The following is a 19,234-nucleotide window of genomic DNA, read 5'->3' as shown; positions in this document are numbered from 1 at the left end:
ACTGAGAGATGCCCACCATTTATACAGGCATATTTACATTCAGTAGATAGTTTATTAGGTACAGCTAGCTTAAACTAATGCAGTTTTATACAATAGTCTGTACTGTATTTAATCCTTGCCTTATGAAGGGTATAAGGATCCGTTTTTGTGGAAACTGTTTTAAAGAGGTGTTGATGAGGTGTATGATCATTTGGCGGATGTAGTTTGTGGTGGTGTTTTGAATTGTATTACGTTATGGAGAGAGTTTGAGCATAAATAATATTAATTGAATTAGGCCTACACAGGTTTTCATCATCAATGCAACTGTTTTATTATCTCTGAGTCTGAACACAGTGTAGAAACAGAGTAGGAAAAAGGACTGCGTGTGCCTCAGGTGTTCAAAAGCTCCACTGTTTAACCACTGTTTTCATTTAGGTTTTTCTTAGTCACAAAAAAAAATCTAAGCCTGCCTGCACGGCACTAATGTTATTTTAACACAGTATATTTACCCTCGGTAACAGACGTGCTGCTCGTAGGGAAGCAGTGGCACTTGTGCGTACAGTGTCAAATTTATTACATTCCTAGAATTTAAGCGCATGTTGTGTAGAAAGATGTTTCAGCATTCAGCGTGCTGGTGTTCCAACCCTTACTCGAAATTACCATTGTAGAGACATTACAACTAGCACTGTCATCATCTTTCCTCGTTAAATGAAGCCACGCTTTGGACCGTTTCTTCCTCTCTGCCAAGTCGTCGTCTTGTTGCAAGTTTAAAGCAGCGTGGACGCATGATTTTGACATCATTGTTTTGCAATGCGCAACTATCAGAATAACATGGTGGCATCAAGAAAAGAAATTTATAAGCTCAGAGGCACACGATTCTGATGGGTTGGGTTGGTTCTCATCCGTAGCCTCCACTTGTGTGTGCGTAGCTTGTCGCATGGTGTAAAGCAGCCTTGTCTTGTCTTGGAAATAGGGAGTGGATCTTTCTTCTGATGCAAATAGGGCACATTTGTCATATTAGATTGCATGGTGCTATGAATGGAAATTTTGTTTTTAATACCTTATGCTGAACAAGTAGGTTTAAATAAATACTTCAACCGGTTAATACCCTACATATATTTGTTAAGATATTAGTGTCTCTCAGTCCCTGATATCCTATTGGTTGAGAATTCACTGTTTTGTCCCGCCCCAACATCCTGTTGTAACAGGAAAAGTATCATATTAAAATAAAGATGCCATTTCAAAATAGTAATGGCATCTGATCACCACTGAATATTAATAAAGAAAATGTTTTTTTTTTTTAATTATAGAAGAAGAATAATGTAATAATTAATTGGAAGATGAGTGTTTCCTGATTATTTTTGGCCTAATTGGAACTCCCTATTTCTGTCCCTCACCCACAAGCCAACACTCCTGCCTTCATCAATAATACATGCAAGATCAGGATCCCCTCTCTCCAATGGCATTCGTTCATTATGCAGAAGGGAGACTGTCATTCAGTTGGCCAACATATCTTTTTCTCCATCACCCACTTTCTCCTTGTGTTCTTATTCTTAGGTCTAGTCTGATTTGTTCTCTCCATACACCTTCCGTATGTTCCCCTACATGAAGCAGAAAACTATACATAGGTTGTAACTATTGAGAGCAACAGAGAAAGAGAGGGAGAATTGGAGAGAGCTACTGAAAGGTAGGTAGGTAACTAGGGAGGGAGGGGAGGGAAGGAGGGAGAGAATGAGTCATATCTCGTCCCACAGGACTGAGTGGGCTAGCTGAGTGGAGGAGGATGGCGTCAGCAGCAGGCTTGACAATTTAAGAAGACACATTAAAGGAGGAAAAAAATGAGAGCGGGAGAGAGAACTAACACTACATAGTGGGTGGATGGAGAGAGAGAGATTGATGGGAGGGGTTGACGTAGAGGGGGTGGAAAGCAGGAAGGGGTATCCTCAGTGAGACTGAGAGAGAAACTAGAGAGGGGGTGGCAGTGAGAAGGACAGAGAGAGAGACGTACATGGAAAAAGAAACTCTGTCTTCCGCTTCAATTGACCATTCGTGTCCGCTTCATCTGTGTTTTGTGTCTCGTTATTCTCCCTTCAGGATGTTTTTTTTTTTCCTAATGTTTGTTGCTATTGTCATCGAAGTTTCCTGTCTCTTCTCCTCTGTCTTTCTCAGTCATAGTCATCTTAATCACTTTTACATAGCTCATGGCAGAAAAAATATGCACAGCATTCTGGGGTGTCTTTGTTCGTGCTGGCCAATGATGCATGTATCCATATTTTTACCATTTGAACCACCGACTCTGTTTTAGTGCGAATGTGCCTGGACTGTTGCTCTACAGTCCCTAGGGCTGTGCCAGCCTCCTCACCCCTCCCTGTGTGAGATTGTGCAACCAACGCAAAGGGGAATCCTCTCTGACACAGACAAACACTGGTACGCACACACTGCAAGCACTGCTGATATATAATATGTGCAGGCACTGAGCTTGCACAAACTCTGCCATTACTACACGTCAGCCTCCACTCTGTGCTGTGAAGACATAACCTTGCTGCCTTTTGTGAAATGGGTTCTCTCTGACGTCAAATGACGAGAAGGTGCTCAGCTGAATACAGAGGAGATGAATTGGGTCGAGCTGCCTATGTCTCTCCCACTGCTGTCTGTGGGTTTTGTACTTGCTTGCTCACTCCTGTTTGCAGCGTTCTGCGCTTCCATTCACCTTTATCTTTCATTCAGCCTCTGCAGAGAAAATGGAGAGGCATGTCTGCTACGCATGCTTCTCCATTATGAAATTTGAAATAATCCAATGAATGAAATAAAGTAATAGTAACAGCTTTCAAACATTACCCACACAAAATTGTAGGAATACAGTGCTCGTTCCCTATTCACTTTCACTCTGTATCTGTACCTTTCTGTGGTGTCATTTTGTAGTGGTTCTTGTCTTAATGAAAGTTAAAAAAAATCCAAAGTTATTTGCTATATAATAATGAGTCAGAGAAAAATTGCAAATCCTCACGCCGAAGGATCTGTAACATACATATATGCTTGGTATTTTTACTTCAGAAATAATTTGAAAATATGAGTAGATGAAGATTGTGGTCCTGTACTTTTCTTTGAATCCACTAATTAATTGATTTTCATTTTAGCATGAAAGTGCAAGTTAAAATTTGGCCAAATGTACCCTGTTTTTAATGTACCCAACTTGTCAAATTAATATATTGGTGCTCTTTGGCAACAGCTGGTATCTAACACTGGCTTTTGGCTTGCGTGTTGTCTGTCAGGTAGTCAGACATTAGTTATATGATAAGTTAACCAGCTAAAAGACTTGATATATACAAGCGTTTTCCTCTAAACACCTACCATGCAGTAGAATTCTTCTCATTTCTCTGGCTTGCCGCGCTGCTAACTATTGCTGAGACCCTGACCCAGCCTGACCTGGAGCAGCTAATTTTGACACTGATCTCATACCTGCACAAACTATTTAGTCCAGCTAGCCTACTGTTTGAAGTGATCGTGTGTGTCTTAACACAAACACCCACACATACACACAGTGTTGACCAGACAGATAGCTCTCTCTGTCTCTTTAACTCACTGGCCCACTCAAACGTACACACACTGTCTCACTCAAGGCTCCCTTCCATTGGCAGTCTTTGGTGTGGTAACCTGACACAGTGGGCAGGGCTGTGTGTCTCAGCTGGTTGCCTGTCATCAGGAGGGCCTAAGCAAGAGTCTGCATGGCCATTAATGTGCGTGAAATGGGTCAGCGTGCCCTGCACAGCATTATGACAGCCGATGAGGATGATGGTGATTTTTTTTTTTTTTTTTTCTTCTTTTCTTTTGAGTTGTGTATGTCTGTGGCTCATCTATGTGTGTACGTGTGGGGTGTCATGGGTTTTTTGTGAAAATTCACATTTTTCCCTGACATTAATCAAGAAACCAAATTTAAAAAAAAAAAAAAAAAAGTCATTGTGTATTGTATAAAAGTAGTGAAAATTTATTTCACACGGATAATTTGCCTTGGTAAACAGTTGATTAATCTTTTTTAACCAAAGCAAACCAAAAGAAAGTCAGTATGATGTGGGTACAAATTATTGTCTTAAAGGTGCTGTATGTATGTTTTTGCTATTGCTACATAGCCAACGTTAGCATTAACAGCTGTTGTCTAGAAGAAACGTTGCAAGTTCGGCTTAAAACTTCATTCCTTTTATGTGCTACTTCTTAGGGTGTTCAGACGCAATTCGTATGAATGAATTCGAATTCGCGCCACCTAGTGTCCTCCATTTTCATAGCAAACAACATAACATTACTAGCTTGATAGGTCAATAGGGCATACCATAGGTCAAGCTGATGGTGAAGTTGTAGAGTGCCCTCTGCTGGATCACAAGGCAAACTATTTGGAACAGCCTTTGCACTTATGGACTGTAAATTTAGAATTCGAAGAGGTCATTACAGTTCGAATTTTAACTTTTTCTACCACCTTCAGACAAATCTTCAGATTTTGAATAAAAAGTGACAGCCCTACTGCCTCTTCATCTTCCAATGTTGGACTGAAGGCAGACTGGACGCTACAGCGACTCACTATCAAAAAGTTGTATTATGAGACAGAATGGGCTGGGGTAAGCTGGTAAGCATGTTAACTTCAGTAGAATAACAGTGAAATAAATAGAAGAAAAAGAAGAGTTAACATTAGCATTGCTTTCCACCGCTGGAGAGAGCTCTTGGCTGATTAAAGGAATGAAGTTTGATGGTGAATTTGCAACGTTTCTTCTAGACTGATAAGTAAACAGCTGTTAATGCTAATGTTGGCTATGTAGTGATAGCAAAGACTTACATATAGCACCTTTTTAAGACAGAAACTGATAGTAACACCCACAACTGTGATGTTGAAAGGAATTGTGTGAAAGAAATGTAAAAGTGGTAGTTTGTGATATCACTTGTTCAACTAGCTCTGTGATAATTATTAGTGGCATTCAGGGGAGGGAGACCTGCACAAATTTTGAATATTAAGAAGGATGCATGCTGATTTTTGGAGACAGTAACAGAATATAACACAATGCAATGACTCATTGGTCCCACAAAAAAAATACTTCTGAAATGACCAACTAGTAGTTTATAGTACTAAATTTCTATGCGCAAAAGTTACAATTGGTGGATTTTGGACAATTTTTAAGACATTAAATGGGCTATTAATACTTGCTCTTAAATAATGCCTGATCAAAGCATCCCTATCCTGCTGTGTTACACCAGCCTGTAAATGTGGTTTTTACGAGTGAAACATGATGTGTATAACCTCTTTCACTGTGATGTAACTAGCCTGAGTCTTGTGTGAATCGGTTGCCCTGCTGCATGTCTGCAGCCACATGTGATGATACAGGCAGTTGGAAGAGCGATATCAACATCAGGCCCACTGACACACTGTATGAACTGGGACACAACAGGCAGAGATCAGTGCCCTAGCTACTGCTGGTATTGTAGTCATTGAGTCTGCCCATATTATGACACATTGTTGTTCTTATGCCCGAATAACATTTTTTGTCACTACTACATAAAAATATCAGTGTTCTTTACTACTACTAGCTACAGTAGCAGGTAATAGTAGTAACACTGACAGTAGAAGTAATAGTGGCAGGGCAAGGAATGTTATCACAGTACTATGGTAACATGAGGCATAGTGTTGTGTTGAGTTAATTAGCTAGTAGGGATATTCCTACAACCAATTTCCCTGTAGATTAAAATTTAACTTAAAGTTAGACAAGTAAGAATAACCCTCAGAAAATAGTCAAAATTACTGTGATGAGCTGTGTTACCTTTTCAGACCGAGTGGGATCACAATGTCTGTGGGAAATGATGTCCCAGTCACACTGTATAAACCAATAGGTTTACACTCCACAAACCTCGACTAACGTTTGTAGTGCTAGCACCAGCAGCCTTCTTTCCTTGCAGGTTAAAGTCCACATGGTGAATGTGGTTAGACATTGCTCCGGTCAAGTGGTTATATGCCATTTTACTCTGACACAGTCTACATACAACCTTATTTTCATTTTCTAGATCAAAATACTGCCACACCACGCTTGTTTTACTCAATGTCATCTGTCCCACTTTTTACTTTGCTTGTTTACAATATCTGAGCATTGGCGTGGGGAGAGAGGGCCTGCCATCTGCTGGGGCTGCAGCCCCGGCTAGTTGCGGGTGGCTGCGCAACATCTCAGATGTAACAGTTAACTGCCGTTGTACATTAATAAAATATTAGTAATTAGATTAATCGACTAGTATTTCTGGGGCTGAGTAGCGAGGGTAATGATAAATTGTTTAGTCAATTAATTGTGTACATCCCTAATTACTAGTAGCAATTTCTTTCTCTTCATCTGCTCTGCTCAGAGCTATGATGAAGTTTATGTTGATTCAAGCAAAGTACTTCCTGTCACCATTTCAAAATTAAACTGCCAGTCAGCCACTGTCAGCCCCATATAGCATAGGGCATAGCACATAGCCCCATCTTTTGGGGTAACTGGTCATATGAATTTGTTTGCAGTGATTTATCAGGTGATCGAGAATAAATGGACCTGCTATAAATAATCAGAAATGCTCAATGTGAACTGTGTTGGGTTAAAATTCAGGGTATCATGTGTTGGCTTTATCAGTTAGGCAGCTCTAATTTAAGTTTCTTCCACTTGATATCCCATGACCTGGATGACTGAGAACTCACATTGTTGTTTGTACAACAGGCTAAGATTGCTTGAACTTCCTGATCCTTTTTCTTTTCATTCTGTCCTGTTCTTTCTGCTTCTTTCTTTCCACCTCTCTGTCTGTGCACACTGCAATCCACATATTTATATCCAATATCATTCTCCTCTCTGCCCTTCTCACTGGTACTTGCTCAACACAAATGGCAGCCGTTGTGAATGACGTTACCATCTCCTTGGCAACCCTTTGGGCCGGTTTGTGTATGTGTAAATGTCTCTCTATGGTTTTGTGGACAAAATTTGGTTTGAAACCATCGTTGTGAGGACACTTTGGCCGGTCCTCACAACTTCAAAGGATGTGGTTGTAGGTTTAAGGTTAAAATTAGGTTCAGGTTAGGATTAGTGTAAGGGTTAGGGTAAGGCATTTATTTGTGATGGTGAAGCTTAGGGTAGAGGCTAGGGAAATGCATCATGTCAATGAGTACCCTCACAACTAATGTACGACAACTATGGTATTTTTGTGTGTTGAAGGAGGCAGAGGGGAGTGTTGAGAGAGCTGAGGGAACATAAAAGAGGAATGAGTGGAGGAGGAGAGAATAGGTAAAGGTGTTTTATGCATAAGCGCCCCATCTCTGACTGATTCACAATTTTTCCTCCAGCCCTTCCCTGCCATTAAGCCAGGACAGTCTGCTCAGCCATGAGAATGACACTTGAGATGAATAGCTATCTTTGGTTTCTAATCTAAAACCATTCAATCTTTACGTGTAAGAATACGCTGTACTTGTGTGAGCAAGCAAAAGCAGGAGATTATTTTGAAGTGACTAACTCACGCATTTGTATGTACCTACAGTAGAGAGTGTGGCTGTATTCTGTGCTGCTGTATGGTAGGCTTGTATAAGCAGAGTGGGGTTGGGGCATGTGGGTGTCCTGTTCAATGATGTGCTGTAATGCTGCTGATGCTGCTGCTGATGACGCCTTTGCTGTTGCATTGCCTGGGTCTTCCCCGCAGTGGGAATCCCTTCCTCGTTTGTTCATTCATCTCTCATCTATCCTGCAGCACAGCACAGCACAGCACAGCCAGGGGCATGCATGAATGGCACTCATCCACTCTGCATGCATACATGCTGACTATGGATGTCATGAGAAACCGATATTTCAGTGCCAAGTCGATGCAAAAATTCTGAAAATCTACGGTACTTTTTTTTCTACAGTACCGTATGTACTGAAGGTACCATAGATGTTATAGGTCCTGGAGATGTGATTCTTCCAGGACTGACAAGGGTAGCAGCATAATCCTAAAATCTTTCTAGTCTGACATCAAACTCGAAGAGAAAAAGAAGGCGGCATGCACAGTAAACAAAAGCAAAAAAAACATGGAATGGCAGTGGAAAGTGCAGTCACGTTGGCTGTGACTTGTGGAAAAACAAAATACTGTGTATGGAGATATTTTGCATTTGATGATTATTATAAAATATAGACAACTAAAAGCCAGTATGCAAAGTGTACCAAAGAGCATTTCAGATGAAAGGAGGAAACCTCTCAAACTTATCTAAGCTTCTCAAAGACAGGCATCTTGATCTTTACACAGAACTCGGGGTGAGTGAGCTTCAGTTGTTAATTTTATATTAACAACATGTCGTCAAAATGTTGATATCCTGAAATATTACCGTTATTGTTTGCGAATTGCGACAGCTGGCATCTGTTGTAGCAACGCCCCGCCCACAAAGTTCACAAAGGCTAATGTTACCATGTTTAGGCGAACATAGAGATAACTCATAATTTGACCTGGGTGATCACATTAGCAGGCTACCATCATACCAGATGATATAGGCTTGGAGTTAGATGGATTGTTATTCATCTGTGTTGTATGCCTGTATATGGGTGTAAAGCCTGATACCTAAGTCAGAGGCTTTGGAGCCAGAATTGACCCCAAAGCTCTTTGCGCTTCTGTTTCATGTTTTTCTATGATGGGAAAATAGGTTTAATGATGTAATTTAGAAGAAGTGAGGAAAAGAGAGACTACATAGTCATGGTAAGGATATGATCATTGTAGGTATTGCTGTAATTAACAGTTTTGTTGTTGAAGATGATATAGCCATAATATAAGCCGTTGCTGTGATTTGCTGGAAGTTAAATTAAGAAGAGCTTGCAGCTGTAGGATGTCTAATAGTTTAAATGGGTAAAGCTGGTGCGTGAGTTTATGTTGTATGTTGAACCAAATATGATTCAATTGACTGACGTCAGGCAAGTCATGACTACCATCCTGTTCTAGTCCTGCTTAATTATCTTAATTATGATGATTTGCCCATGTGAAGTTAACCTTATTAGCTTATTTCAGTGATTCTGTAAGCAGATAAAGTTGGCAAGGGTGTCTGACAAATACCCATAATCTAGGGAGATACATCAAAGGATTGTTCTTAACTACTGGTAGTAAGAAAAGGCAAATCCAGGTGGCACTATACAGAACCTCCAGTAGAAAAGGCAATCATATCCGCTGCACTTGGTCTACAGCTTTGCCAGGATGACCCACCATGTCTGACATTTTGCTGCTAGTATGAACTCTAGTGGGGGAAAAAAACACAATTTTAACTATCCCTTCTCCTAAAACATAAATTTACCATTCATAAAAACTGGTACGCACACTGTAGAAACTTGCATTTTAGGAAGTGACAAAGTCAAATAATTAGCAATTTATCAGTTTTGGGAAGAACAAACCTGAATAGAAGTGCTGATTTGTAAACACTGTGTGCAAGTGGGACTCTGAGCTTTCAGCTCTTTGTCCCCCTCCCTGGCAGCAGCGATGAATCACTCAGTGTGTGAAACATGACGTCATCCGTGTCTTCCTTTTCTGCTTTTGGTGTCCAGGGCTCCTCACTGGAGGACAGACCATGCTGCTGCACTGAGCTGGAGGTAGAGAAAAGAGAGAGGCCTCAGAGGACCGCTGAGGTGGTGGCTGGCCTGTTCGTGTGCCCTTCCCCCTTTTCCAGGTGGCTAACTGCTGCCTCTTCAGTTCACCTGATCGCTGTAAATATTACTGGCTTTTTTCACATGTACATGTTGTTTTTCCTGTAATATTGTTGTACTGAGGATGTGTCTTTTGGAGCAGGTTTGTACCCATATTATGAAAGTTAAACCTCTAAATAGTAATTTATTTGTTTAAAAAGTACAAAATTGATCTTCAAAGAAGTTTTTTTTGTAACTGATTCTAATGAATGGAATGAAAAAGTTTTGGCTTATGCAAAAACACTTTGGTGCATAAAGGAAAGTAAAAGTTATAAAACAACCTATTCAGTTTTTTATTCAATTCAGATTTCCTACTACAAATCTGCTGTTAATGTATCAACCTGGATGAAAACATCCAGTCTGTTTTATCCATCAGAGTTGAGTTGTCACAAGGGGCAGTATAAGAAATCTCAATGTCAAATTAGTAGAGATTTGGCTGTAAAGTTTGTTCTGACATTAAAAATAAAATAACACTTCTTGTTAAAAATCAAGACGTTAATAATCTTAATTAGTAAACAACAATGTAGTTACTGTATCCTTGCAGATTAACTTTTTTTTTTTTTTTTTTTTTTTTAACATTGAAAAACATGGGGAACATTATCCCAAAATAAGCCAGCTTATTCTTAACAAGTAGAAGAACTAATCAGCTGATGAGATAAATAATCATGCCGTAATGAGCAATTTAACTCAGTAAATTTGTCATTTGTAATTGAGGTGTAACATTTTTTTTTCTTCTGTTGTTTCCTCACAGCCCCATCCTGAGGGCTAAAGCCTGCTATGGACTGCGTTTCGCCCCCTGCTGCAGCCCTGACCAGTACACTACCTTAGTGGGTTCCCCTCATTTTCCTGTGTGTGGTTCCCATCCAGACTCCCTCTACAGAGTCCAACACAGATCTGGTACCATCTACAGGTATATAGTATAGTAGTACACACTCATACATATACTTTATGTGCTCTCTGTCTCTGCTTTCTCCTTTGTCATTCGTTGTCAAAATGTCACAGCCCTTTGGTGTCCGGATGTAGAATTTCCCTCTCTTTTCTCTCAGCCACTCCTGGGTTCTCCACCCAACCCCCTCCCCAACTCCCACCCTCTCCCCCTCCCCTAAGAAGATGTCAGTGAGCCTGACAACAGACATCCAGCAGGAGGGAGAGAGTGGGCCACTCATCGAGCCCTGCAGTCGAGGCAAGACCTCCCCTCAACCACAGGGCACCAAGGAGGGGACAGGGGAGGGCCTGGAGCCTGAGGATAGCTCCCCACAGGATGCACAGGTGGGAAGAAGTGATGATGTAAGAGTCCTAGTAGGAATTTCAGAGCTGTATATCTCAGTGATGGATTTGTTGAATAATTGAATAAAATAAACTCAAGACGGGAAATTGAAGTGCATATAAATGCGCTTCAATAACCTGGCTTTAGCAAAAGTAGCATTTGTTGCTGGTCCATAATAATGTTTTTTTTAGCCAAGACTGTCATATTTTAAGTGTTGTTGAGAGGACAGGCTATATACTGATGAACGGGAATCTATTTTTTGCTTATGTTGCACATTTGTCTGAATTTTATATTTTTAATTTCAGTTTTAGCCAGATTTTGGATTTAATTATTTTGGATAAAAGAAAACACATCCATCTTTTTAAAAAAACGGTTACAAACCCATTTAAACATACATGGTCAAGGAATCACTAAAAGTGATTTTTCGTGGCAGAGACCTGGCATATGAAAGTGTACACAAATGCAAATGCCTTTATTTGTACCTAATCTATATTTTATACTTAAATCTATACGTAGTGAATTTGTATGAGTATTTAATCTGCACCTTATTATTAAGATTAGAAAAATAACAAGTTTCTCTTGTAGAAACGGGCTCCTAACCACAGCCATGGCAGGAAAAGGGCCAAGGTAACTAATTTCTGTGTGTGGTTTTTTGTTTTTTTACTACGAAAATAGGTTTTCATCTTTCTGCAAGTAACCCAAATAACTTTATAATCCCATTCCCTGAAATAACCTCCTGCTGGTTTGTTGTATAAGATGACCTTCCATCATTAACCTTCTAATCCTCTCAACTACAGTGGACTACCTTCCTCTTACCATTGGCTTAAAATCTTAAATTCTATGAGAGGGTTAAAAGTATACTATAGTCACAGTGACCTCAGTGAGGCTATGAAAGAGAAGGTTACACTTAAGACAGTTCATAAAGAGTTGAAAAGTTAAATTTAATAACTAGATGTTGATTTGATAGATAAATAAATCTTGTCAATTGACTCCCAAACATGGTTTGTGAGTTGTGTTGAGCAGCTTTTTTAAAAGTCAGACTGTTTTTGGTCTTATTGCTCAGTCAAAGATAAAATAATAATCGGCAAAGGGAAAGCATCCTAATCAGCTATGTTGAAAATTACCTCTGTGTTTTCTCCATACCTCACCAGCGTCTCCAACATTCCTCAGGGAACTCTATTATCAGTCATTATTCAGGGTTTTATGTAAGCTTACATTCATACAAGGGATTTGGAGACGTAACCCCTTGTTTATGGTATGAAAACTCAAAGTAACAGCAGATCTTAATTTAACACAGCAAAAGACAGTGAACCACTGAAATAAAGTAGAGAAGATTTTTTTTCTCATCAAAACATCAGGTTTAAGAAACACTCGTTGCACACATAGCTACACACCATGGGATTGTACAGAATCAGCTATTATCATATTTTATATTGTAATCTCCAGTATTGAGAGATATAAGTCAGGTGACTAGGGCTCATTATTTTGGTTGTTAATTTTTCAAAAAAAATCCTGGAACTGATTTTATTTTGATAGAAACAAACAAACAAATGTTAATAATACAAAACAAGTCATTATACAAAAATCTGATTTAAAAAATTGGATTTTTAAACGGCCAATTGCAGCTTGCAATGAGAGCACTCTGTAGTTTAACCATTTACTTATTCATTTTGACTTTGAGGGACTTAAGCAGCATTTAATTTGTATTTTGTCCTATAAATTTTCAGTGAACATGCCTAAAAAAAGCTTTAAAGATAATACATCTGTGATTCTGTTTCAGTCTAATGCCAAACTGAAGCTGGTACGGAGTCTGGCAGTGTGTGAGGAGTCCTCTGGTCCGTTCTCCAATGATGGACCTCCAGAATCGGTACTGTTCTTGTCTCTAACCTTAACCACTAACTCCTAACCTTAGTCCATAACCTGCAGTTAGCCTAGCTTGCGGTTTTTTGTATTTAACTGCAGTTTGTGTAGGATTAACAATACTTAATACACTTAACAAAATTAGAATAAAAAAATTACCGTCTTTTCTCATAGCAATGGAATGTGGTTTTCCAGGATATCATCCAGCTTCACATCAGCTGTCCATCAGACAAGGAGGAGGAGAAGTCCTCAAAGGACGAGTATGAAAATGAAGAGAAGAAGGACAAGACTCCGCGAAAGATGCTATCACGTGGTAAGATGCAACTTCGGAAGTTAAATGCATTTTGTAGCCTGTTCTGGTCTTAATCCCACATTTGTTAACAACAGTTCTGTATAATCTTAAACAAGACAAGATTTAAATCTGTCACATTGGCGAAGTGGAGATGTTTTTTTTTTTTTTTTTTTAAATTCACTTCCCTACAAAAATACAATGAATGCTTAACAATAGTCTCAGTTCAAATATTCTGCACTGGTAAATTTGAAAAGGTTTTGCCATGTCATGACAAAACCTGTTACATGTAAATATGATGTCCACTGTAGTACCCAAACTAATATGTCAAGCTAATTTCTCTGGAAGATAATTGGATCCCTACCTCTTATTTTTTTTTACCTCCCTCAAACACTATCTCTGCAGAGGCTCTCAGGCGTCATTAGAATCTGAACGCAACAGAGATGAATTGGCTAGCCCAACTGTCTAGTGTAGTGGAAAATACTGGAAAATGATCCCCCGAAGAGTGCGTTTGTGTTTGTGTGAAAGCGTAGAACAACTAGCTGATGTCTCCTGACATCTGCTTCTTATGTTTATCCTCCCTGAACAAGCTGGAATGTCGTTGCTGGTGTGTTGAGGTGCCATTTTAGGAGCTATGCTTAGTAGCAATCTGACTTTGCTCTTTCTATCTCACTTGCACTCTACAGACGTGCCACCTGCTCTCTTTTCCTACTCAGTCTCTCAAGCCTTTCTTCCCCTTGCCTGCTTATGTACTTTTGTCTTATCTCTGTTAGACTCCAGTCAGGAATACACTGACTCCACGGGCATTGATGTTCACGAGTTTCTGGTCAACACACTGAAAAACAATCCCAGGTATGAGATTGCCACCAAAGACTGACTGATAGACATAGCTGTAATAACAAGAGCACAACAGAAAATGAAACAAAAAACATGGGATTAAGCACAAGCACATTAATGGCACAAGCAGAATTAGTTTTGGTCCAACTGCTGCTGATACTAAAACATTTTATGACAAAGTTGAGTATTTAAATAGTACATTTTTTAATGATCTTTTATTCAGTATCATACATCAGTTCTTTTATTAAGTTGCTCATTAGGTAAATACTTGGAACATATAGATGAAGACAAGTGTATTCAAAAAGCAAATACATCTTCATCTCCATTTTCATAAAGGATAATGGTCTGCAGTATGGTAACATTTAAGTTTCATTGATTGGAAGTGCATCTGACGAGCACAATACCTGCCTATTATGGAAACACGTAATTAACCAAAAGAAGCATCATGTAGTGAAATGTGTTAAAGACAAACTTTAACACGGTGCAAAATTTTCAACATTAGGTTTGTGTAACTGTCTTAGGAATAATATTCCTTTTGAAGTCAATAGGCGAGGACCTTTTTAATTTTCTGCTGACTATTATCTGCAAACTCCTCTGCAGGAGTTTGTATCGTGTTTATATGGTGTCTTATATCCACAAAAATAGTAACAGTATTGCATCCATTTGTTTAAAGAAGGTCAGATAAAAATGCAGTCAGGGTTTGAAAAGGATACAAAATTTCCATCATAATAGAAGTGATACAACCATTATTAGAGGCATTTATTGGTGTACATCCCATCTTTGATCTTTGGCTGGCATGCCCTGAACACTCCAGTCACTTACCCACTCCCCCTTCTGATCCATCTCCCTCTCTCTTTCTCTTTCCCCCTTTGGCCCAGCAGGGATCGAATGATGCTGCTCAAACTAGAACAAGATATCCTGGAGTTCATTAATGACGACAAGTAAGCCACGTTCTTCATAACCACTCCCTTGTATTTAAATTTAGCCCCTCTACATCCATTCCTTTTATTTATAGACTGCCAAAGTGATGAGATAAATATGGCAAGTTGCAGTTGATACTACGGGGCAGGCTTATGTCAGTATTTCTGACTAGGACTTTGTGTTCCCCTGTAACCAGAATAGTGTTATTAGACTCAAGTATTATAATTTGAATGAAGGCTGTAAATAATCTTGTGCACAAAAAGGCCAAATGAGTTGTCCCCAACTGTGTGACATCCTCCTCCTCATACACCTCAAAATTAAAAAAAAAAACTTAAACCTGTTTCAGGATCAATTTTGTTGGGAAATAAGACTACAAATATTTTATTTCAGAAGGTTGAAAAAATCCCATAATTGGAGTATTTACCACTGTTCTAGAAAATATCTAGAACTCAGTTTTGTATGAAAAGAGACGGGAACAGCCAGGTTAAACATTTGTTGGTGTTCACAGAATCCCTTAAAATACCGATGCATTCATCATTTGTACATACAAGAAACAACCCTCTCAAAAATTATTTTAAAGGTTTACAGCATTCAACAAAAAGAAAAACAAAGCAAAAAATATCAATGTAGCAATTAGCAGTTCATTACAGTGCAGTGTTGAAATAACATACAGTTATGCCACTTTTTCTTTTGTTTTCCTTGCAGTAACCAGTATAAGAAGTTTCCTCAGATGACTTCTTATCACCGTATGCTGCTGCACCGTGTGGCTGCCTACTTTGGCATGGACCACAATGTAGATCAGACGGGCAAGGCTGTCATCATCAACAAGACGGGCAATACTCGCATGTGAGTGTAGTTCCTGACTTAGGTCCAGGCCTCTTCAGCTACAGTCAAAAAGCTAGGAGAAACTCTGATATAGAATTATATTTTGGTATGAATTAGGGACGGATGGTTTATCCACTTTTTAAGGTCTATTGATCTATTTTTCAAATGAGAGATATAGGATTAGGCAATACCATTTATATCAATATAGTTTGATTTTGCATTACATAACCAATTTCTTCCTAAAGCCATGCAAGTGTTTACATCTCTCCCCTCTCACACTCTCTGCACAACCCATACGTAGGCTCTACTTGGGTGGCCCGCCCAGGTAGATAAAATCACTCGTTTTCAACATAGTTAAATCTCACATTAGAACGCCTTATTTCTCTCTTTTCAAATTACCTCATGTTTGCCAACACCTGTCTGAGTTATGTGCGCTACAGTGACTGAGTGGGGACTGTCGGCTTCTCTGTGCGCAGCTGCCTAGCTAGCGTCTACCGATAGCCCGCATGTGAAGGGTCTAGGGGGACATCTGTAAATTGTGGCTACAGAAAATAACCTGCGTCGCACACTCCCCCTCTAAACTGAGTTTCTTCAAGCACATCGGTCACAATCCACGCCATACCCCACCACAAGTTAATTCTCAATCTGTGGGAAGCACTGGGTAGGCCTATTTTAATTTAATACAGGCTTTTTATTTTATATAATTTTTCATTTACATGATTTGGAGCTGTTTATTTCAAGCAGGCAAGGAAACCCTATCTTTGTATCTTATTTTGACCACAGTCTGTTTCAATAAAAGTGCTTGTGACATCTCACATGTGGCTTTGACTAACAGCTGAACATTTGGCCATTCAGCCAAATCGGCCAAATGTTTAGGCCCTTCAGCTTAAAAATACGGAGATATGATTTTGGGCCCATATCACCCGGCCATAGTATGAATAGGATGTACTGAAATTACTCAAACAATAAAGTCAAAGAAACACCATAGTTTATTTTGACTTTTCTCCAGTCCAGATGTCAGGATTGTGGTGGTGTTATTATGCATTCTTGTAGGTGCTACGATATGCAAATGAAATCAAGGCGGCTACAAAGATGATGTAAACAGCCTCAAGGGAACAAACAATAACGAACCCTCATGGATGATTTTGCTGTAACAACACAAGAAACACAGCATGAAGGCAACAGAAGAATCCCAGAGCCATAAACTCTGTTCAAGCAGGATGAGGAAAAACCTGAGCCAAAAATTCAACAGAGCAGCAACATGTGACTGAATGGAAAGTTTATTTCTAATAAAATCTGACAGGGTATTAATACACCTGAGAAACTTAGGCCCTGCATGTGCCTAATCGTTTCAACAGCCCAATGAAAATGTGCTTTTCACACTGTGTGTGCACTTGCGGCTGAGAGAGGGAAACTTAATAGTTTAGCAACTGGCTACTTTTTCAAGTTATACCCCAATGCCACTGCTATTAAGGAAATGTGTAGGTAATAAATGTAGCGTCAATGGTAATGTAGTTGTTTTGGGAAAACATACCTGTTGCTTCAAAAAGCACCAACATCCTGTACTATTTGACAAAAATTTGTTTCCAGTTCTGGCTGTGTGCATGCATACAGATAATTACAGAATTTTTTCCCCTTGCCTGTAATAAGTTACTTGTAATTTTTATGGTGAAAAAGTAGTACTAATAAATACAATATTTTCAAATCTGTAAAAAATATTACAATTGTACTTAACAGTAGAAGCTGATCTAAATCAATGGCATCTACACAATTAGTGTGGAAACCCTCACTAATTGTAATCAATCTTATAATGTCAATTTTTTGATGCAGAACAACTTTTCTTGCCTCACAAGAATCCCATTTTTGGCTGGACTGCAATGGCGAGGCCAGCCTTACAAACGAAAATGTCATTGACTGACTGACTGGGTGATGAAGTTACACCAATGGTCAGCTGAATACTGTGTGACTCTGTGATTTAGTCATTATACTGGTTGGCCGGCCAAGTGTTGAAGTTTACCCATTGGCCGTTTCTCTATCAAAATGAATTGGTGTTATCGGGAGGCGTTAACATGTAGTCTTAATGGGCCAGTCCTTTTTTTTCATACATGTAACATGAAACACATGTAAATGAGAACAGCTTTATTGGGACTTTGGCTGTATTAAAATATTGTATATGTAAGCACAGAGAGTAGAAGAGAAGAATCTAAGGTCATCTAGCGACATTTAGCAACTTTTTGAGCAGGCTTTGGCTCCTTTCCATTGAAAGTAGTTGTTAACAGCAGAACAGTTTTCAACTACATCCTCAATTTCACACATTGATCATACACAGCCCAGCCATATATTAGGTTTTGACCTAGTCTATTTTCTGTAACTTTGCTTTAATTTTTTCCTCTAATGTAGTTAAATGTTATATTTTGTCTAGTTTTGTTTTAGTATGTTTAAAAAAAACATGCTTTTGTCCTCTACTTTTTTTACAGCCCAGAGCAAAGGTTCTCTGAACACATCAAGGATGAACGTAACATGGACTTCCAGAAGAAATTCATCCTTAAGAGAGATGATGCCAGCATGGACAAGGATGATAATCAGGTTGGCTGCACTGTATACCATGATATTTTTTAACTATGTTATATTTACTATCCATTTCTTTCATTGTTACCAGATATGTGTTATTTAATCATCCAAACATGTGCCACTTCTTCTCTCCACTTCAGTGACCTTAAAACCAACAATTTAAGTCTGCATTTTTGAGATAAGTGGTCCTTTTTCTTAGCGCTGGCTAATTCTTGCTGCAGCTTGTTGCATCAGTTGGAGATGGATCCCATAGCTGTTGTTTCACCAGAGGTAGAAGGACACAGTAGTCTGACTTCTTATTACCTTTTCCAGATCAGACGAAGGCAGGCAAGGTCTATTTTTGATGGCACAAAGCTGTGAATCAAACACTCATAGATTTCTAATAGTGAGCCCCCAGATTGTCGAGGCATCTGGAAGGGAGAGTAATGGTGTGGCAGAGTTGCTTTGACAAATAATGCAGCATAATTTTGACCCAGCCATGTTCATAATTAAAAAACCTCTTATTCAAATAAAGATATATAACTTCACAAAGGAGTCTTAAAAGATTTGTCAATGGTAGCTGTGTGTAAGGGCATGCAGCTTTTGAGCAGTGATTACTGTGCATTATTGTAGTTACACATTTGATCGGTGGTTGTGGAGCAGCATCCATCTCAACAGTGATCGAAATGGCATGTGAAAAGAAATTTAACAATATATAAGACATGGGATGATACCAGTAGTGGAAGAATATCTGCCCGTAATTTTAGGTTGTGTCTCTGTTGTGTTTAAGTCCAATGTTTATTCGGGATAAAGATATTTATGCTGATTGAACATCTCATGCTTCCTGTATGCACAATATGTTTGGTTGTGTTAAATTGCTTATGATAAATTTAAGGTTAGAATTGGAGATGGCCTGATACCACTTTTTTGTATCTAATACCACTATCACCAACACCGGAGTATACTTAACTATTAATAAGCCATTCATATGCAGTAACTTGTATGGACCTGGTACTTTCTCTTAAAATG

The 19,234-nt window shown here is 39.1% G+C and overlaps 1 protein-coding gene across 8 annotated transcripts in view; it reads left to right on the top strand.

Annotated features, from left to right (window-relative positions):
* The window catches only part of LOC120807483 (R3H domain-containing protein 2), a 61,047-nt gene that overhangs the window by 18,217 nt on the left and 23,596 nt on the right, over window positions 1-19,234 (top strand). For 6 of the 8 annotated variants that reach the window (XM_040159591.1, XM_040159586.1, XM_040159589.1 and 3 more), the window contains 10 exons: window positions 9,519-9,677; window positions 10,408-10,566; window positions 10,703-10,925; window positions 11,509-11,550; window positions 12,704-12,790; window positions 12,958-13,096; window positions 13,846-13,924; window positions 14,791-14,850; window positions 15,536-15,676; window positions 18,133-18,241. In XM_040159591.1, the coding sequence (XP_040015525.1) occupies window positions 10,767-10,925; window positions 11,509-11,550; window positions 12,704-12,790; window positions 12,958-13,096; window positions 13,846-13,924; window positions 14,791-14,850; window positions 15,536-15,676; window positions 18,133-18,241 (816 nt within the window). In that variant the 5' untranslated portion in view covers window positions 9,519-9,677; window positions 10,408-10,566; window positions 10,703-10,766. The remainder of the gene's footprint in view (window positions 1-9,518; window positions 9,678-10,407; window positions 10,567-10,702; window positions 10,926-11,508; window positions 11,551-12,703; window positions 12,791-12,957; window positions 13,097-13,845; window positions 13,925-14,790; window positions 14,851-15,535; window positions 15,677-18,132; window positions 18,242-19,234) is intronic. The other 2 variants (XM_040159584.1, XM_040159587.1) reach the window with 2 other exon arrangements.

Source organism: Xiphias gladius, chromosome 21, assembly GCF_016859285.1.
Source record: "Xiphias gladius isolate SHS-SW01 ecotype Sanya breed wild chromosome 21, ASM1685928v1, whole genome shotgun sequence".
NCBI lineage: Eukaryota > Metazoa > Chordata > Actinopteri > Istiophoriformes > Xiphiidae > Xiphias > Xiphias gladius.
The sequence above is the reverse complement of the archived record's forward strand: the minus strand, read 5'-3'. Positions and strand labels throughout refer to the sequence as shown.